The sequence below is a fragment of the Leuciscus leuciscus genome, assembly GCF_965113295.1.
Source record: "Leuciscus leuciscus genome assembly, chromosome: 15".
In the NCBI taxonomy this organism is placed as follows: domain Eukaryota; kingdom Metazoa; phylum Chordata; class Actinopteri; order Cypriniformes; family Leuciscidae; genus Leuciscus; species Leuciscus leuciscus.
Window position 1 is genome coordinate 29,792,437 of NC_138739.1, and position 22,840 is coordinate 29,815,276.

A 22,840-nucleotide genomic window follows, 5' to 3' on the forward strand; every position below is an offset into this window, starting at 1 on the left:
ACTATGGTAGTCACTGGAGTATATCAACTGTTTGGTTACCCACATTCTTCCAAATAACTTTTATTTTCAATAGAAGAAAGAAACTTATTCGAGTTTAAAACAACTTGAGAGAGTAAATTATGATAATTTGAATTTATGATAATTTGAATAAAACAACAAAATGCAAAGAGAAAATCACTCACTGCTCTTGACTGATAACTTTAATAGTAGCTTTAATAAGTATCAATGTATAATTTATACAGTGAAGTCTGTTTTGTTTTATTTTCATATTTGTTCATTTAATTACTTTCTTCAATGCTACTGTTAAATACACCTGTAGCTGAAAACGTAAAGCACTGTTTAGCCTATTTAATTTGTATATTAAGTTGTGTATGTGTAATGTGTATCTTTAATATTTAATAACAAAGAAAATATTGGCAAATATATTTATCTTCGCCCCTGTCTGCCATTTTTTTATTTTTTTTATTTTGTTACCTAAGGCTTTGTTTTTAAAATATGGACATTAGATTGGCTGTAATGCTAAGTCACAAAATAGTAACATAAACCAACATAAAAAGAATCGTGATAAAATCGTTAATCGTGATTTTCCTGAAAAAAATCGTGATATGATATTTTTGCCATATCGCCCACCCCTATATCCAAGCAGCATAAGATGTGTACAACTTGTTGAGTGACGGGCGAGCAAATTCTCTGAAAATTTTGTCGATCTTTCTCTGGAAAAATAAATGAGTGAGAAGTACAATAATAAATCAATTAATTAATTAAAAATATATACTTTTAAAATTATAAAATGTAAAATTATATATTACTATATTATTTTTCGAGATCAAAAAATAAATAAATAAATAATTTACATGCTAATAAATAAACAGCAGGAGAGGTATAAATAAGTGAAAAGCCATCTTCCCCAGCGGTTGATCTGTCCTGAGCCTTTTGGTGACTTTCCCGCCCTCCCCTCTCTCGGCTCTTGTAATATGGGGCAGCCTCTAATCTGACCGTGCATCCCTTGGATTACAAACCCACCGACAACACCACTATCACAGCCTTCGCAGCCCCTCAAAATCAGGTCAACAGCCCCTCCCCCCAGCCTCTTCATCACCCTCCTCTTCCTCTTCCATCATGAAAAACATGACAAACAGTCTGGGCATCCCATGTCAGACATAGTCCAAATTTTCATTTATTCACGCCAATGTTATCAGTCTCTTTACAAGTGTTAATATAGCATTAACTGATCATATAAGTTGCATTCAGTCTCTCTTATTGGGTGGACATGCTCAATGTTTTTAAAAAACAGCGAATACAATTCAGATTGGATTTTCCTCAAATGGATATTAACAGAGAAAATTTATCACTACTACAGACTGTGGGAAAACCAATGCAGCATGTTTGGTAAACAACTCAAGGTCAGATTTTAGGGGCAAGGTGTGATTTAACATTTCAGACAGCAGCAGTTCAAGATTTCTGATTGGCAGCCGAAGAGCCGGTGACCTTTGTTTGACCCGTAGCCTTTATAAACTGCTGCAGTTATTAAACCCTCGATCTTGCGCGGAGAGTCTGACAAAGCAGGTAGCAGAGAAATGAGACCAAAAAAAGAAACGAGTGAGAAGATGAGAGACACACGAGACAAAATATCCAACACAAAGCAGCATAAACGGTTTCATAAAAGCCACATATACTCAAAAAACTAAGATCTATGCAAGGTTTTCTGTCTAGAACAATATGCTAATAAGCATAATGCATGAGGTTAAACTAACAATCCAGCAATCAAACCTGAAAGAAAGTAAAGATAAAGAAGCAATACTGAGTGTTTAACAAAAACAAGAAAAAGCAGAGGAGAGCGTAATATCTCAACAATGCAGCTGGGGCTCAAATACGCAAACACACACACACACAGGCAAAAACAGAAAGCTTTAGCACACCTGATCAGCTCAGAGACAGATGCATCTTTAGCTCAGAGCCATCACATCTGGTCTCTCATAGGGGTAAAGGTTTATTTTTTAGATTCTGAGTTTAGATCAATCATAAAATAAACAGAACTGATTGATTACAATAGTCATACACCATGGTATTAACATTGTACTCACAAAAACTTAAATGAATACCATGGTATGTCAAAAATTTATCCAATTTACCCAGATATCCAAAGTAGTGCCATGGTAATTTTTGTTAGTGTAACTTCTGTTAGTGAAACAAGAAAACAAACAAGCATACAAAAAAAGAAAAAGATACCATGGTAAATTTTTTGTATCAGATGGTGATACCGTGACATTTGGATATAGGTCTCCAAAGTACTTAAAGTACCACGGTAATGCCATGATATTGTTTGGAGCAAGCAAGCAAGCAAGCAAGCAAGCAAGGAAGCAAGCAAGCAAGGACCTTGTGAAATGTTAAGACAGTGAAAGCATGTGGCAATTTAAGACATGTATAGAACCATCCTAGTTAAGCCCCGTCATTCTGTCGCTGGGGCAGCGGGGTACAGCTCTGCCAAGGTACGACTGAAGGCAGGTGCGGGCACGGCCTCAGAGGTAATCAGCCGGTCAGTGGGGAGCCATTTTGACTTCTAGTGAAAACCTCAAGAAGCACAGGGTATAAAAATAATAATTACTCTGCATTACGCTCACTGTCTGAGAATAGACCCATGGCAGCAGTTACAGCAACACAAGACAGAGACGATATGAGCCGCAGTATCTTTCACCACACTGAGTGTATGTGTGCAGAGGTGAAAAGTGGAAAAATAAACACTCCACCCAAATCAAATAACATAATCTCCAGTTATAAATACTGTCTGCGTGAGTAAAACCAATCTACAGGAACCTAGAGAAGGAGCCTGTTTTGAGGGATTCATTCTAGTTTTGTGGGCTTTTTCCTCACAATCTCTGGAAGCTTGTTGAAACTTGATCCCTAGAACACCCCTGCTTTACAAATGGACGTTTTTTTCTTTATTGCGCCAAGCCGGCACTTGAGAGCAAAGTGGAGAAGGATGGCCCGCTATGCCAACTGTGCCAGATGTGGTAAATGCCAGATGTGGGACCTGCTAACTTAACCTCGCAGCCATCAGCACAGCCCATCGCTAGTGCAACAAAGAGGGATGAAATGAAATAGAGACTTGGAATAACTGTGGTATCCCTTGATTCACACCCCCTTGCAAGGTTATGAGAAAAACGCACCACTGCGGTCTCTGTATTGACACTCACAGAAGAACCAGATGGTTTATTCGGACAAAACCCACAGCAGTGCAAACAGGAATCTGAAGCATTGTGCAGAGAGCAAGCAAACACCTCCCGCTTCTGAAGAACAGATCAGGACGGAAGGAAGAGTCGGTCAACGGAGAATTACTTCATTTTATTGTTTGCGACTCCTTACTTCAATGTGATAACCTTTAACGTGAAGGCCACTAAGAAAGAATTGGCCAAGAATGTTTTCAAAAATCCAAAACAAAATATGGAGGTTAGAAGACGACAAACATGAAGTCAATAATGCGGGAGTTCCAAGCATATACATACGCAAAACTTTCTGATCCGATTGAAGCATTGAAGTCACTGTCTTAATGAGTGAGTTATCAAATCATTCATTCAGTAACGAAGCAAGTGGCTGTATTTATGAATGGTTCATTAAACCATTGACTCTCACGATTCGTTCAAAGCCGCAGATTCATTCAGGAATCACCACTGTGTGTTGCAGTTCTGCTATGGTTTTCGTTAGAACTTATTTCGCTGCCAAACAGATCAAACAATACTGACAATACTGTTTAATATGTATATCACTTAATACTACTCTTTTGTTAGTTGAACTGTTGTATAAAATCAATGTCACATTTAAAATCGAGTCATGTAGATAATTGGGAAAAATTGCATTCTTACTCATATAATACATTATCAACATTAAAAACGAACTCACAGAGTACCGAAGAGAGTTTGAGTCTTAAAGCAGAACTATGCAGCTTTGCCGATTTCTTCGCTTTTTGCTCACGGGTTTCTCTATAGAGCTCCCCCTACAGCTTCGGAATAGATATTTGACAACACTGTCGTCAAAAATCGTTGGCGACTCTCCCCCCTCCCATCTTCTCCCGCTGGTCATGTGCATTTGTTTTCAAAGAACCCGGCGAACGCACAGAGCCATGTCCACTGAGGTATGTATGATACACAGAAGGCTAGCAAATAAATGTTTAGATAGTGTATGTGTGCAGTGCCGTAAAGCAATTTGTTACATCGCGAGACCTGATGACACGCGATACTTCCTGACGCTGAGGCCGGCGGCCCAAAGTTGCAAGTGTGGTTTTTCCGCTCACAGGCGCCTGGGGGGGTGTGAGATGACCACCATTCAACCAGAAAAATGTAATATAACCATTCCAATGACTCCGAAGCTGTTCGGTTAAGGTAAAAAAGTTACTTCGTTCACCTTTAAATCGATCTTCACAGTCTGTGTCTATAGGCTATGCTAGTAAGTGCTAAAACCCCACTTTTACAAAGGTACATTGTCGAGAACAGCAGTAATGTAGCACAATTTGCTAAGGCAGCACATTCTGCACGCAACCTATCATATGCACACTGCTTGTGTGGATGCAGTCAAAAGATGAGTTAATATGATTGGATGTCATGTATCTGACTTTTTACAGCATTTTGCCTGTTAGAAATACATGGTCGGTTTTAATGTTATTTTAAGGTAGGGTAGAATTAAATGAATGACAAAACTCAGCACTCCGTCACCTCAGGGGTATGCAAACCCCAGTTTGGGAACCAATGCCATAGCGAAAAAGCGATTCAGTGAATAACACTCCATCCGACTAGCACTAGTGGGCAAAATGCGACAATCGAACACGAATGTCAGAGATGGCGAAAAGGTGGATTGACAATCTTCAGACCGTAATTTATGCCGGTAGTGATTATTTTTATTGATTGTCAGCCAAGACCTGAAACTATGTGATTTATCAATAGTGCTTCCCACTGAATTAAAAACCATTTAAAAAAAACGTAACAGTGACGTAGCATTAACCAAAAAGCCAAATTGCACAAACAGTGGTAAAGCAGCAACAAAATCTGCGACCTGTGGAGAGTCACCAGTGTTATTCATTTAATGCCTGAAATGTATTAATTTTTCTGTGGGAAGAGAATATGTCAGAACCTAATTCTGGGTTGGCCGGCCATCTTCAAAGTAACAGCAGAGTTTAGATGAAAACAGCACTAGGGAGTTCAGGTCACACCTCCTCCAGACAGATGACATTTAAATTCCATTTATTTTCTTGGCAAATGCTACCTTACCAGAGCAACTTACAAGAAAATGCATGTACTGTACTGCGATGACTGCTTCAACACAGAAGAAGAAAAAAAACACAAAACAGTATCAACAAGCCAAGGGACAATAAGAATACAGTGCTAATGAGACAAGTTACCATGGTATAAGAGGGATAACGTACAGGTGACTTCAGGATGATACAAGACACTTACGCTTGCGCTCAGACATCAGTCAATTTCTAGCAAGATGTGGTAGAAGTTCAAAATAAATAACTCTCGGACACACCTGCTCTCCACATCCAGATGCTCTGAAACGTGAAAAGGGTCAAATCAACTCTTGACGTCTCTTATGGCTAGACAAAACAAACAGCCTGGAGCTCCATTTCACACTCACGTTTCAACACAACATGCTCAGGAAAGTCAAAAGCTTGATTTTGAGGAAAGAGTAAAAAACATTTGAACATATTTGGTGAAACAGCATAACCATGGAAAACATGACCAAGCAAGTCTTGTTAAGAAGGGGAAACTAGCATGCTAGCATCTAATGCTGGGGACTTGCATCCAAAATACAGCATATGCTTTTCTCCTAGTGTTTTTCAGCCGGGAAATCTACAGAGAGGAAGATGTAGGTGAACAACAGCAAATCCTTTGAGTCACTGATCGGTGCTTTAAAGTCCCACTCCGATCATATTTTGAGCTATTTTTTAAACATTCTCAGTGGTCTTTAAATGATGATTATGCCGTTTTTAGCCAAAATCACAAAACCTGTGCCGTTTTCTGGGACTTCGCTTCAGCAGAGCGGCAGTAGCTCATTAGCAATTCGCCTCTGCGTTGTGGGCGGAGCCGTTGGCTGAAGCGAGATACATAGGCAGCAACAGCCTCTTTCTGTCTTTCTTTCTTTCTGTCAACACAGAAAACATTTCATCACTGGATAGTTTTTTTCGTTTAATTAAAGTGTTGTTTTATGTCAGCTGAATGTCCGGAACGCTTTTCAGAGAAGATAAGGCAACTTATTTAGCACAATTCACACCCAGCGGCAATTCAGAAAAAGAAAAAAAAATCTCCGAATGCTCCACATGAAACTTTGGTCTTCCGACCTTTTACCGCCGTGTCGATTTATTTTGATTAATATGTGCGAGGGAGAGAGAGCAAGACAGCGCTTAGTTTGGAGACGGTGAGGTCTTGTTTACATTTTCGCCTGACTCCGAAGACAGAGAGTGCGCGCGCGCGCGTCCGGGTCTCTTTCTCTGCTCGTTCTTTCAGTTATAAACCTGTCACAAACGCAGCCGTTCATCTACATTACTCACCGATCAAATAAGACTTTGGCGGGACAAAAATTCACTTTGGCGGGCCGGGCGCTAAAACAAGTTCAATGCAGGAAAATTCATGCGTGAATTTAACTGAGTAGTACATGACCATGCACTTGCACAAATGCGACCACATAAAATTTTAACTCGCACATTCGCAAAAAATGGTCGCAGTCTGGAACCCTGGAACGTAATCCATTCATCTCTCACAGCAACATGTTTTGGTAAAGCATGAAAGCTAATACCAATATCTCTCCTCTTAGCATTGCAACCCGCTACCGCACATAGGTATTGATCCGCCATCGTCTTCTCTACTCCTCAGAACCTGACCGACCGGGCGGGCCCCGCCCAGTGGAGTTACTACGTCACAACTCCAGTCTATTTTAGCCGGCATTTTAGCGTCTGCTACTGATTCACAGCCATTTGAATGCAGAAATACTCAGAAATACAACTTTGAGCTTATTTTTCTCAAGATATGTCCTCTAGCATAAGAAAAATGCCACAAGAACATGTTAACACCTAGAAAAACATGATTTTCATCGGAGTGGGTCTTTAAGGTTTATTCCTGTATGTCATCTTCCAAAAAGCTGGTAAATCTCATTGAGAGAAAGAAAATGAGAGACAAACATTGAGAGATTTCAAATGAAAAATGGCAGAAACTGAGCATACGAAAGGAGAAAAAAAAAGACAGGTGAACGCTGGGGCAGATGATGCAGTGAGAACAGCTCAGATTGAGAAGAGAAAAGCAGCACGTAGCTCACATTCAAAATCACAGTCACGCATTAGTCATCAGGACCACCTGGAAGCTCATGAAACAAAGACGAAGACAATGACCAATGCTTATTCACAATACACTTTTGAAACGCTCGGATATTATAAACCACCTGTTCCTCCACTCATCTTTTCAATGACGCAAAATGCTGCCAAAAGATGCAGCATCGAAAAACATGTTCGTCTGTCGCCCTTCCATCCTCTCCAAGTTTGCCACCTCGTAAGTGTGTCATTGAGGTACGCTCATGTCTGCCGTGTAGGCATATGTGACGGCTGAAATTGGTGTTAGTTATGTTCCAATTTAAATGGTGTAACAGAGGGTCAAGAAAAGGGCCTACATAAATGTACTGACAATGTTTCTGTCAGTACATGATGGGATGGGGAAAGCCATCTTCCAGAGTGTGACACTTGATGTAGCAAGTGGGTGACATTAGGGATGTCCAAAACTATGTATTTTCAAAATGGACTAGTCAGCGGGTTGCCTGAACTACTAATTAGTCCTTAACGGACGACTTCCGCATGTAAACTTAATTCAAAAACATAAAATCCAGGCCTGGTACTCTCTTGTCTTGTCGTCACTCCTCCTTTTATCCTTCCGGAGCTCCTCTGTAAGACTCGAGACCGGTGTGGCACGCAGGGGACACTCATTAGCACTCGCGCCACCAGCCTCGCTCTGTTCCCATGGCACTCGACCCCGCCCTGCTTGCAACATGATCTATTCAAGGAGTTTTGGGTTCACCTGACCCATTGCTAAGGGGAATTTACATAAGGCATGCTCTTGCTAGGGATGCACAATATATTAGTACCATTATTTATTAGTATCTGTCTATTTTGAAAATATATATTGACTGTTTTTGGATAGTTAATTTGTCATTAAATTGTACAGTAGGAAAAATTGTAATTTGCCAAAGATTACATTTATCAGTGTTATTCAATTATCATAATTTAAAATAATAACTTTAAGTGAGCATAATATTAAGACGTAAGATTTTAAATGTAATAACATGCACAATTAAAAAAAATATCTAATGCCAGCAAACACGCGTTCAATATCCACCGATACAGATACATTTATGTTAAAACCTACTCAAATAAAAGGTAAGGCTTGTTTTGTGAAATACTTTAAGTAGAGTTCCTGAAGAACTCCAAATAAACAATGTGTAAATGTTGCTTGTGAACATAACTAGACTTTTCGCAGAACCAAGGTTACCATCCAGATGAAACCGATACAAAAGGCACTCTCTCATCTGTCACAGTACATACGCTAACTATTAGGTCACAGCTTGGACTGTAAAAAGATCCTGAAAATAAGCGATACAATCTTTTAAATCACTCATCAGAACAATATTGTTTTGAAGTCATCAGTTTACAAGCAACTCCAAATGCAAAATTACATGACAAATATGCAAATCTTTCTGCTTGTGTAACTAAATAGAGGTTTAGACAAAGGCTCTGACAGGAGACAGGCTTCTGTGGGAGTTTTAGGAAGTGTGCAGCAAGCAGGTACATAACAAACCTTGCATACCACTATACCCTGCTTTCTCTTTTACTTTGTTTCTATTAAGTAAAAGACCATCATGTTGGACTAAATTATGATTTCAGATCAATAACTGGGAGTAGCAATCAATAGCTTGTCTATAAGTACACTGAAGTACTTCCAGATGACCCTGCCTTGTCAAAGGGGGAGGGGGTTGGATGGTAAAAATGTGGTATTGAGAGTTTCTTGGTGGCACTAGGGTTAGGGCCTGGTTTTGGGGAACTGGCTTTCTGCTTCTGGGAGCTCAGCCAGAGTCACAATCCTATAGCAATCCTCGGATTAGTTATGAACCAGATTCCACAGATCTCAAGATTTGCATGTTATATCCCATTATCTTTCCGCCCAACTGGAGGACTTACTCGCACAACCTCCATCACTGGCCACAGAGAGGGTAGACAAAAAGAAGGAAGACTCTCAGCCTCCCCAAATTCCACCACAAAAAAGTTTCCACACACAAAAAAAAAGGTTTAATTTTATGACTGCAAAAACCTAGTCACTACTGAAACCCTGACTTGGAGAAGCCAATATAGATGCAGCGCTGACAGTGAGGAGGATTTGACTCATGGGAACCTGCTTGTTTTTCTGCCCCTGATCCACTGACACGCTAGGGAATGGGCACAGTTATCAGCCTTGCCTGAGATAGCAGGCTTGATGGGGCGGCCAGTCCATAGGGATCCCAGAGCTGAAGTTAATCAGACAGAGACAGGTCTGGAGCAACCCATGGGACTAACGCCGCCGCATCGTCCTCGTCCTCGATCTCCACCACTCCCATCACCACCAAAACTTGTCACGACCTCAACCGTAAGACTCTTCACACAACATCAGCCTGGTGTCTACAAAAGTCTCAAAAATAGATAGAAAATAGCCTCAGGTCTTCTAAGAAGTGGCCAGCCAGTGGCTCGAGAGATGATGGCCAAGGGAAATCGCTCAGGAAGATCAACGGTGCTGAGTAATCCTTGAGAAAAGAACTTGATGTGTTCACTTCATCCTAGCCCAATTAATACAAATTCCAAACCTAAAATTGGTCTGCTGGACGCAACATTCTGAACTCAAATGGAGATTAATAGCCTGATGAAAAGATTTGGGTTAACATTCGAAACGGGACTACACAGGCCGGATACGCTCTGACCTCCTGAACTTTGCCGAGGGTTAAAGGTCAGGGGAAACCGGTCATTAATCCTCAGACTAGAATTCGGGGGCGGGACATCTGAGCTTCGAGTCTCGAGTCCCCGAGGTCCAGTAGCAAAGCTTGGAGACTGAGCCAGAGTTTTCTTAGAAAAGGCCACCGAGCATTTCAAACAGTCAATCTGAGCAGACAGCCTGTTTCACAATAGCCACATCAAGTTTGAGCACGGGTGGTCAGTCATGTGGAGGAGGGGGTCATCAGAACACTCATTTCGACAATCCCAGGTGTCCATTGGGTGTTAGAAATGATTAGGCGTATAGATTAATTGAACACACGTCAGACTTAATTAAGCATGGCGTTTAATTAACCATGTAATTAATCTTATAGAGGCCGTACACACACGTACATATTCCAATTGGTTGAAACTTCAGCAGGCAGATGACACGGACTTGTAACTGTTCTCTGCTAGTAAGTCCAGCAAATTAAATGTCTGAAGCAAGAATAGACGCATAATCCCTTTTGTGACTCAAGGCCCGAGATTTGGCCCAGGTGAAACTCTGGTGCTAGCAGTTAGCAGTAAATCATACTTACTTTCATATAATCTTTGACATATTATCCTCCTCTGGAGTGTATTCACAAGGTTTTAAAACTGCTAATGTGGCGGGTAAAAGATATTTGCACAATTTATATTTGATGCTAAATTTCTGCCAAAGAAAACATGCAGAGTGGGAAAGAGGTCCCTGTATACTCGGCAAGATACAGGCGCTAACACTTCAAGGGTTGAGCAAGGGTCAGTGTTTGTGGTCACATTAACATAGTCATTTGCAGTTGGAAAGCTGCATCAACAAAGAACTACCCTTTTTGGTGGAGCTCAGGGGTTGTCCACACATGCTACTCCAGTTCTCCATTACTAACTTAAAGGTCTTCTACAGATCAAGGGGTCAAAGGGGTCAGTCTGCAGACCTTCAAGAGTGACCCATGACAGCCCAGCCAACTCCAAATCCCACAGCTTTAAAGGGACGGTTTACCCGAAAATAAAAACACTATCCCTCACCTTCTTGTTGTTCCAAACCTGTATGACTTACTTTCTTCTGCAGAACACAAAAGAAGAAATTTTGACACTGTGGTCCAAACTAAATTGGACCCCACTGACTTTCACTGTATCGACTGAAATGACATACAGGTTTGGAACGCCAAGCTGAAATGAGGACTGAATTTTTATTTTGGGGTGAACCATTCCTTTAAGCATCTGGGTTACTGTGGCAGAACTTAATTGGTACCCGGAGGAACTGGACAAAGGTGTATCCTAGTACACCGACAATGAAGCAACCACACGTATACCGTATGCTAATATTTGTAGATATTACAACATTTTCAGTGATTAAATATTTCCCCAAAAAAGTCCATCATTTAAGTCATGCTTTAAAAAGGTCATAACCTGGGTGGCCATATTTTTAGCACATATGTTGAAAGGGCAAATATCAAATGTAATAACGAATCAAAGCTTAAGATGAACAGCACTGCTAACTGTTTACAAGCGGTAAACTTCAGGTTTATCCCAACCCCACGGTGGATAAAAAAGGAACTCACATAGTCGTGGAAAGCCTTGGCCTCACTGGAATGTTCACATGTCTCCCGTCGATCTGGAGCTGCGCAGTACAGATCCCAGAATACACTGCAAAATAAGGCAGAATAAACAAAGCTGAGTATCAAATAAATGGGTGAACTTCACAGAACGAAACAGCTGCCGAACTAAACACCAACAGGCTGTGGTACACTTTACAACATCAAGGCCATGTGAAAATGGTACTGAATGGCATGGTTTGTTTTAGGCCCAGTTGTTCTAATTTTTCCAATTATCCTAATCTTTACCAAAAACGAGTTTTTAACAAAATGCTTTAGCTCAACTGTGATGCATCTGACCTACTCACAAATATAAACACCACATTGCAGTTGTCATTTATAAACCTTAAGGGTTTTTTTTAACATGCAAAGCAATTTAATTCAGTTCCTTTTCACCATTATGAGCTTTTTTTAAAGCACTGTAGGGCCAGACTGGGACACAATTTCAGGCTGGGAAATCGAACACTCATCCAGGCCATCCCATACACCCACAACAAATTTTTAAACCACGGACAACCCTATTTTCTGTATGGCCATCACATAAAAAAGGTCTAAATGCTAATGCTGGGGCCATGCAAAATAAAAGTTCCCTCTTGAACTACACCTACACTTCCCTTTTCCTTCCCCCCCACCTCTCCTTCTCTTCCTTGTACGTTTTTTGTTGTGCTTTTTTTCTTGTACCTGTCACTTCACCAGTCCAGCAGGTCTACTGTTATGAGTAGAACCTTGTTTCAAAAAACACCTCATTGTAATTTGTTTGCACAGGATCTTACTTTATCAAAGTATTACCTTAGTAAAGTGTTGGTTGATGTTTTTCATCTTAGAAGGACTAAAAAAAACATTTCATACAAATATAATAAAACAAAAAAAATGTAATTGCCTAAAATGTCAAAATTAGTACAAGAACTACATTATGACAATATGTTTTTAGAAAAATCTTAATACTGAACATGTTATTTCATTATTACGATGACTAATATATAAGAATGACTAGAGATGCACCCATAGCAATTTTCTTGGCAGATTTTTTTGTAAGTGTGACCTTCCGATACAGATTTTCTTTCAAAGAACTATAATTGACAGCATATTCAAACAAAAATCTACTTTTCTTCAATTGCAAAATGTTATTTTCATTTCTTTTAAAAACAAGTAAAAAAACAAATTTCAAACAACAGCACAAATAAATGGAATAGAATAACGAGAGATATGAAATAAAAATGGCTTTACGGTTTTCAGGTGGGTATACAGTATATTCAGGTAAGAAATACGAATGAGTGAGAGGAGGCGGGAGTGTGTCACTTCGCCATCGGAGAGAAGAGAGCGAGAACGAGCAGCTGACGTTATTGCCAACAAGAGAGTCACCGTTCTGGGCCGATCATGAGGAAAATCATCCAATTACGGTCCCTGGCCGGTCGATCGGTGCATCTCCAATAATGACGTTCTTTTGCATTCAGTATTTTGAGTGACAATAGTAATTGGGTGCTACTGCTAACATGTGCTAGCAGTTTAATACTTCGCTAAGTTAACGAAGACAAATCCGCAGCCTATTTACAGATGAAGCTAAGCTGGACTTGAAGCCCTGAAAAGGTCAGTAATTTTGCCGTTTCTTCACGGAGACCTTCTCTGCTCCACCTGACTGATTGTCTCCATCTAAGTTCCTTGCATCGATTACTCTGTTCAAAACAGTTTTGATTGGCAGAGGCACGGAGCAGACGTTAAGCGAATCTTTGCCAGCCAAGATTTTTGTTTTAGAAACGTGTGAAATGGTTTCAAATCAGGCGCCGGCTCCAGTACACTGTCTGTGTAAAAAGGCACTTCCGAGGAATAACAGAAAAATGATTTTCTTCAGTATCACACTCAGTAGAACTTGACAGCTTCTATCAAAGCTGGGTCACTGCAATCATAACCCCCTGGATAGCTTCCCACTTTATGAGGTGCGACCTGCAAGTGGCTAATCAATTAGGCTTGATATTTGTTAATTAAGGAAATACAGTCCTTAAGGGCTGCTAGGGGGAGCAGGTTGCACTCCAAATGGTCCCTTAATTACTTCATTGAAAATAAGTACCTGTTAAACAGGTCGGCATTAAACCGCTCTCACTCTTTAGATATTGATTTAATGGACGCTTCATAAAAGCTGCTGAAGCAGGGCTTAAGAAAACGAACGCAAGTTGTTCCATCTTCTGAGGCAGCACTTTTTACCGCTGTGCGTCATTTCTGCTGATGTAACAAAATTAAACTTCTGTTCTGAATGTGGGGAAAAAGCTTACGTTTGATGTGACAGATTGCAAAAAGGACAAAATAGGCCGCTCACGGCACAGCGACAGGTCAATGGGGCTAATCAGTTTCCACCCATTTCATATATCTTGCCGTGGAGTGGAAACCATTTGACGGATTTGTGTTCGTGTCCATAACGCAAAGGATAGCTTATGACAGCTTTCATAAATCACTCACTGTTTACGGGTGGAATAAGAGAGCAAGGTTAAACAACGTTCAGCTCATCAGATGACAAAAGTAGAGGAACTGCAGTAAAAAATTGTTTAGATTCATATGCAGATTGAGCTTAGGCTTCTTAAAAGGAATAGGTCAGCCAAAAATGTTAATTCTCGTTCCAAAGTCATGTGACTTTGTCTTCCATGGATCAGACTGCACTGGTCACCCTTTTCCATGAAATTACAATGAACGGGGACTAAATAAAGGTATGAATGAAGGTTGTTCATATGATAGATTTGTGGAGACGAAATGCCAAATGAATCATTAAGACCATTTTTGACAATTAGATGAAGTGATTCAATGAAAAGATTAAAGTCAAAAGAACAATTGATTCAAGAAATCAGAGTTCTCTCGTGACCTCATGTGATGCATCAAATCTCAAGGCAGATGTCAGGATTTTCGTTGAGTAAATTTCAGTCTGATCCTCGCATAAAGCCTTTATACAGCTTTAAAATCTATATAGCATTCTGTGGACCACGTTTGTGTAGCTTTTTGTCATTTTTGAGCTTGATAGCCCCATCTCTCTTTCACTCTGGGATATTCTTTAAAAATTACATAGTCATACTACTCCTTTTTGAAAAAAATTTGAAAAAAAGCTGAGACACAAAGAGACAAAAAAAACGACATGATGCCATACAAGATCCATAGATAAGCGAGTAAATGAGTGCTCAGTAGGAGGCACTATACATTAACACCTCACATCCTATAGAAGCCATAAACCAGGAAACAAATAAAACAGGTGAAAGGAAGGGGAAAGAAAAAGCAAGAAAGGCACTTTGACAGGGGAACGTCATGCCTGTTCTGTGCCCTTCAGTCAGTTCACAATAAAGCCGGGCGGCATTATCATATCTATCAGCCGCCGTTAAAGAGATTGCCGCTTTGTCGGAAAGCTGCTGGAGGGAGACAGCAGGACCATCTCAAATCCAATCAGGGTGCAGGGGAAATGAAATAAGACGCCAGTTACACTTTGTTACTGAAAAGCGTTTTCTAAAAAAAGTATGTTCGATTACCTTGAATTCAGCAAGACGACTTGCTTAATGCTTGTGTACTTTGCATTAACACACAGGAAATGTTGGAAAGTTTGTCTTTAAATAGCTGGTGTGATGACACATGACACACCTCAGTGGCTTTTAAGACATGAGGAAGTGTGACAGATCTAAATGTTAGTGTGCTATAACAGGTGTGAAATGATCCATAATCTTGTTATGTGAAAAATAATACTATACCTGAAACAAAACAAAAAAATACAAAATGTAAATACAGAACAGGAATTTTCTAAATTATTATCACCATTATACTATACTAACTATAAAAAGGGGGGATGGGGAAATGACCCAAAACGAAGGATTCAAACTTGCCCGCATATAAGTGCCACAATGCAACAGGTCTGTACATGTAGATTTCCCGCCATACCATCTCTCCAACATTTTGTTCCTTTAGATAATATAAAACAAAATACACATCAAAATCTCTCTCTCTCTCTCAAAAAAATATTCCACGTACTTCCAATACTTCAGTGTGACGTATTTTCAAGTAAAACTGGATGTTCAGCAAGAAACAAAAAAGTAGGAAGTGATTAGATGGCGTGGGAGTTTACATATCAAACAACGCCTAAATAGCTATTTGACTTATTTCTTGGAATAACATACACCGATTAATTATTCACTATTTAATTGAATAATTATTCACCAGAAACATGAATCCATTCAGGGTCAGTTTTGATTTTGTCTTGACTTTAAACACATGCTGCTATCCATCAGATGCTATCCAACATAGAAACGTTCTTAGCATCAATGCAATGTTGTACAACATGACCTGACCTAAGAGTTCATCAGTGTAACATGCAAATCAGCTGCCTTTTCATTTGCATAAAGTTTTTTTAGATTGAGTCATGTCAGAGAAGAAAATAATTAAAAACTAAAAATAGGACATATTGTGTTCTACATGCTTTATGTCAGCTTTAGGGCATACACAACCACAACACCCTTACTTTCTGTTTTTTCCTGTTTTACACAGTTGCGTTTAAATTCAAGTGCATTGAAGGTAAACACTTCTCTGTGGCTTTTCAGTCATCTCTACCATTCACAAAGAAGGATGTCAGCCATAGGCCATCCGAAAGTAAATCCATGTAACATTTCTATGGCTCGACTTTCTCCTTTCTTACCAGAAATCGATTAAACAAATCTATGCACAAGATTAATCACAAACGGTCGACCTTTTTTTGCAATCCACACCTGCACCCCAACTAAAACCACCACCCCCAACCCCTTGCTCGCCTTACAACAGATGTGGATGACTGCCCCTCTCACCAAACTTTGCCTCCACCCCCTTCTGCCCCACCCCAGAGCCTGGTGCTACCATTCAAACCCCCTTACAACAGGAAACTGTCTTAGACAGAAGGGAAGAAAATGCAAAAGGGGGTAGTGGAGAAGGAGATTTGGCTGTTTAACACAAAGAAGACTGGAATGCAAGGAGTTAATCCGTTTGAGGGTTCTTCCGCAAACAAAGGACAGGCCTCCAGACAAAGGTTGGTGGGGGTACGCACAGGGGGGAGGGGTTGGCTTTCCCTTACCATCTGGCCCTTTTGTTTGGGGGAGGGGGGTTGGTGAAGAGGGCGGTACTCCATGGCCCCTCCGAGTCCCTAAAACCCCGATACGACCCCCCTCCTCTATGTGCTATAGCTCCAGACAGAAGCCCCCTCCAATAGTGTCAACAGCATACAGGGACCCTCCAAAACCCACTAGACTCCCAATAATCTCACAGAGGGGAGCCAGTAATCCAAGATGGAGAATAAGTTGAGTGTGATAAATGAACACACTGCTCTGTGTGAACCTGATATCCATGCACTGATCTTATTTTTGAGTAAGCTTAGAACATAACGTGAATTCCAGACCAACATAAGAATCTCCAATTGGACCAAAGTTAAGATGGATGCCATATTTAATTTGGTTCCAATAAAATAAGGCTGTTATGGATAGATGTACATATTGTTCAATAGGTTCTACTGTTGCGTACCTTGGGCTCGATAGTTCGTCAGACAAAACATTGAAAATGAGTCTTTCCGAAAAATTACCAGAGGACATAACATCTATAGGAAACAATGGTTCCCTGTTGAAAATACCATCTCAGATCAACATGAATTTCCAAGCTAATCCTAACTGGTATATGGCAGCTTCTCGCTAACTAGCTAGTCCACTAGCTTAGGCACGTTTTTCACTAGCAAAAAAAAAAAATGCTTGGTTGACCAAGAGAGGCTTGCTGGTTAAGCAAGCTAAGAAGTCTTGTAGGCACAATGCTGGTCTCTTCAACAGGGTTTTGGATATAAGACCTTATTGAATGGACTGTACATTTAGCCCTCACAGCCTCATTTTAATTTGTGTAATAAATTCAAATTAAATATGGCCTCTACCCTGGCTTAGGTTCACAGAGTGGAAGCCAACAAAGAGGAATACAAGAACATGTCTTTAAATCAGCCAACAGTCATCCTTCTATTGAGATCTTCAAATCCATCCACAGCAATCACTCACAGACAACCCTCTACGCACACCGAGGCAATATAATTGCCATTGGCTAGTAAATTATTTTGGTTACTCACCAGACTGAACGTACACTCTTAACATCAGTCAATCAAGCCTTATATTAAGATATTATGATAATCAAGCACTATTATTTGTCATTTTAACTGAACTTAGGACTGGTGGTGGTGCTTAAGATATTGTTGGTTATTCAGTGTTTCTGTAAAAAAAAAAAAAAAAAAAAAGATAATAGTAATAGATAATAGTAATTATTATTAAAAGATAATCCTACTACTAATTCTAATAATAATAATAATAATAATAATAACAACAACAATATACAACGCACTAAGGATTAATGAGTTACTGGGTACATTAATGTTAATCACGTTGTCAGCGTTCGCTCGAACTGATTTGCTGATATCAAAACAGGGACGTTAATAGGTGAGCGCCAGCCAATGAGATTGCCGTTTGCGCATTAGTTCTGCGCACTACCAGAGAATCCGGCATATCTTCTGCTTGTTCTTAAAAGCTGAATAATTCCAAATGAACTCGTTATTTTGACAGGAAAATACAACAAAGAATAGCGTTTACATGTATGCGTCGATTCTGTGTGGCATGTAAGACTCTCACTCTCTCTTTGCGTGTGTGTGAGAAACACAGCGCCTTCACAGGGTTTACGGCACGTCAAATACAGGTACGCTGCGCAGGCCTAAAACAGGCCTAATGCTGTATGGCAACATACAAATATATATGTAATAAGGAGACAACCACTTCCAAGAATAATGGACTGTCGTTCATTAAGGCTCCTCTACTGCTGCTAATGGCTAGCATGGGCATACCGTCAGAGAATGTTAGGGGTTTTGAGTTACAAGATCGATACATACCACCACCATGAGTGCAGGAATCCAGGAGGCTCTCCTAATGTGATATTCTTCTCCCATCGGATCTAAAAAGGTAGAAACAGATAGAGAGAGACAGAGAAAAAGAGGTCAAGTATGAATAGAGCAGGTTCAGAAAGCATGAACTACAGTTAAAAAGCTCCATTATAATAGCAAAACAAATTAAACATCTAGTAATTTTGGTTCAGCAGACCAAAGGCAAGCTGGTTCCAGTCTAGGGATGTACAAAAAAAAAACTTACAAAACCATTTATTCGCTGTGTTATCTGAACGACTAGCTGAATAGGCAGTCCTAAATAAGTCCTATAATCAGGTCACACTGGTTTAGGTTCACACTGACCACATTATAAGCGATATATGGATACCTCATAATATTAAAACATTTTCTAGCTTAAATAGATGCTCAAAAACAATGCGATCACGATGCAATGGCTAAAATGCCTGTCCGAATGTGGATGGTTATATCATTGGTACTTTAAAAGGTATTACTACGCAACTTAAAAATATAAATTACAGACGAAACTGAAACATTCAACCCTAATGTATAATATTTCCAATATCTGTCCCTATAACACAGACACCATTTAAAGTAGGCTATTCGCTCATCACATTCACTCCATCTTTAAAGATTACATCTACTCAGCCTACCACTGTAACGGATGCTACTTTTCCAAACAGACGTATTGATTTTAGCACATGCCCTGTCTATAACTATGCACCCAAAAAGCTGATGTGCATTATTCTGCGTTTCCCTGATGTAAGGGACTGATTAACAATGTTTTAAAGTGTGTATGTGTGTTTGTGCTGATCTGTGCAGAGTTGTGTAGCCCCTTGAGGGCCAAGGTGTAAGTAGAGGGAGTTTCAGCAGTAATTGTGAGGTGGCAAAGGGAACAAGCAGGTGACTGCTCCCTCATTAAGCTTCAATGCACAGGTGCGTCCTCCTGCTGTGTACCTGCCCGGGCCGAAAGACCTCCCCTGTGGTGTACGAGTGTGCCTGCACTAAGGTCTCGAGATCTGACGAGCGTTCGCCTAATTGAATAGCAACGGCGGTAATGACGACTTTCGACAGCACGCATGTTGACGCCCTACCGCCGTTACAAAAACACTGAAGCGTTGATAAACACAGCCATCTGTTTACTTGTTGACTCTTTAATATTTATTTACCCAGTACAGTTTATTTAGCAGTACAGTAGAATTAGCCTTTCTAAGACTATGCTAGACTAGACTTGAGGCAACAAATAAACAGCCTTAGGCAACTAATGCATTTAAGCTATGACTGTCAACAGATTCAATAATTATCAATACTTTTTTGCAGTCCATTCCTTTAAAAGGAAAAAATAAAACTATGTCTGAGTAGAGGTCGACTGATTTTATCAATAACAATAACAAGGATGGACCCGATCACCGATAGTTCAACCGATAATCAACCGATAGTTTTGATTATTAAAACTAGATAATTATCAAAGATAAATATCAAAACTAGTTTTGATTATAATCAACCGATAGTTTTTAAAATGGATATTGAACAAGATAACATAACACATGAAATAGTGCTGAACTTTATTACAAAAATAAAAAAAAACAGTACTGAACCATGGAAATGTACTGTACTTTTTAAATATAAATAAATAATATTATATTAATTATACCTTGATCATTCATGTTAGTTCATAGTGCATTACCTAATGTTCTCAAAATGTAAAAATGTATTAGTAAATGTTGAAATTAACTAAGACCAATAAAAGTATTATAAATTGACTCATAATGTAAAGTGTTACAATTTCATATAAATACAATGTTATAATTATCTTTGAATATTTACACAAACGCCATAGCATTGAAATGAGTAACGTGTATATTGTATGTATACTCTTCCGCTTTATTTGCTTCTATTTTAGAACACTTGATTATCTAATCATAATAACAACATGTATTACAGTGACGGAAAAAAAAGAACTGAAATCGGAAGCATTTCTGATTTGTTTATATGCTTATGGCGGTTGCATCACTTTTCTTTCTCATGTCACTAGCTTTAATTATGCAACTTCGCGGCAAAACAAATGCATAAAAGCGACCAGCTGGATATAAACGAATGAAAATAGATTGTAATCGTGCTATTAAACATTTGGGTCGGGCTTGCGCATGTTTTTGTCACACTGTTTTAACCGCTTGAGGTAGTGCTAATGTTAGCATCCCCTCAGCCTCGACGTCAAACATGTTGTTCTTTCTCTACTAATGCAGCATCTAGTCAACAAATTAATTACTTTATAATGATATAAAAACACGTACAGTAGCGTACTGTATACATATCGTTTCATTGTCTGTTTTAAATCCGAATCTAAAGTGTCCTGCTCTGTGCAGCGCGCAGTCTCACACGTCAAAACAAACTCCACAGGGTGTCAGTGATAGTTTTTAATTTCACCTCTAGAGGCCGCTCTAATGTGGTGTAATGACAGCGGACACTTCTCGGCCGATTCAGAAATGGACGCAACCCGGGGAAAAACCATAGACAGTATATAAACTGGACACACCGACCCCATAGGTTTCAACAGAGAAAAGTGAAGTCAATTAGAAGCTCTCACTTCCTGATGGCTGACCGTACTGCGCAGACTCAAACTGAGCTTGTCGACGTAGATGTGACGTGAGCAACCCGTCTGTCTTCTAGTAGCTGTGCCAAGAGAAATCTGAATCATTCCCTTCCGAAACTTGCAGAGACGGAGAGTGTGAGTAGGAGGTGTCCATGAGCTTGGAGCAGGAGAAACTTTTGCTAAGTATTCTGATGAATTACTTTGTCATTTTGCCTCCACGTCCCCCCGATTGCCCGCGAGCTTCTCCTCCTGTCCATACGGTAATCTCTCTACTGTGCGACAGAGAGTCGCGTGGTTATGACGCAATCGTTAGCCTATTTTTACAAAAATCGCATCTACGGGGCCATAACGTAAGATACAAGGTAATGGAGCCTTTTATACATTTTCGTGTTTCTTTAGAAATAAATAATGGACAAATGGAGTCTTTAAACACCTCAGATGTAAAGTTATTCGCTGTCAAAGTGACGCCAAAATGAATGGGAGTCAATGGAATGCTAACAGCAGGTGGGGGTCCGCTAATCAATGGCGGCGCCCGGGGAAGCTAGCCTGGAAATCCAGACCTAAATCTGACAGATTAAAGGTCTGGTGTCGACTAATGAAAATCGGCCAGCTCGAGGGGCGGCACCAAGCATGCATTTGAAAATCTCACTGCACGCAATTGGATAACACTACGACCAATCAAAACAATAAACCCCATACGCTACCAGCGGAGCTAACTGGTAGATAAGACTCTTGCTGTATCCGGTCGGCAAAACAGCAAAAATGCCCTTCTTGCAAAGGAACGATTCGAGCGCCGTCTTCTGTTCCTCTTTTAGAGAAAAAGCCAAGTCTAACTCGTTCATTGTAGCGGCCAAAGCCGTTTCACACAACTGCTATTCATCCATAGCCATCTTGCAATGTTTACTAATGACTTCGACGTCACATCGCTGTCGTCATCTGTTTAGCTCGCCTCTGGCCCGCCTATATCAGATAACCCGATGTGATTGGTGCAGCTCAGCTCGAGGGGCATATTTAATGAGCTCCATTGCTTGACACCAGAGTAACTCGCTGAGCAAATTCAACTTGTGCTCTCGCGAGAACTCTGGATTACCAGGGTACGGGGAAGCTTCAATGTTTTCCGAAACACTGCCCCCCTGGGAAAAACTATTGGTTCTAGAGCTGCACGATTCTGGAAGAATTAAGAATTATCACGATTATTTTGTTTCAGTAGAGATCACGATTCTCCCACGATTCTGAACGGACAACTAAACAAAATAACATGTCACAAAATCCTGCAGTCTATTTATAATGTTTCATTAATTTGGAATAATTTTTAATTTTTTTATCGGTTTGAATGAATGATTCAATGACTCGCTCCAAGATTTCACTTGTTTCATTATTGGATGAATTGGCATTTTTGAACAAATCTCTTGAATGAATGATTCAATGACAAATGCACTTTTTAACAGTCACTTGTCGCCACCAAGTGGCATAACAATGTAATCAATACAATCGTTATTTGAAGAGCCAAGTTACATTTAAAAGGTGATCTGCTCTATTTTTATCGCTACCGGAGACATCAGTGTTTATATCCGAACTATAAACTTATCCCAGTACTCCTATGATAATCTGAATTGCTATAACTGAAATAATGATACAGTGAGGTTGAAAAGACACATGAACTCATGAATTCTACTCTTTCTGGATCAGCGTCAGCTCCAATGCAAATCTGAATGTTTCAAATTGTTGTCATTTAGGAATGAAATCGCCCG

General features: G+C 39.9%; 1 protein-coding gene across 1 annotated transcript in view; it reads right to left on the bottom strand.

Annotated features, from left to right (window-relative positions):
- ssbp4 (single stranded DNA binding protein 4) overlaps nucleotides 1-22,840 on the bottom strand; it is a 77,601-nt gene that overhangs the window by 41,615 nt on the left and 13,146 nt on the right. Inside the window, exons 3-4 of the mRNA XM_082137626.1 lie at nucleotides 18,488-18,549; nucleotides 11,563-11,647 (exon numbers count right to left, since the gene is read on the bottom strand). Of these exons, the coding sequence (XP_081993752.1) occupies nucleotides 11,563-11,647; nucleotides 18,488-18,549 (147 nt within the window). The remainder of the gene's footprint in view (nucleotides 1-11,562; nucleotides 11,648-18,487; nucleotides 18,550-22,840) is intronic.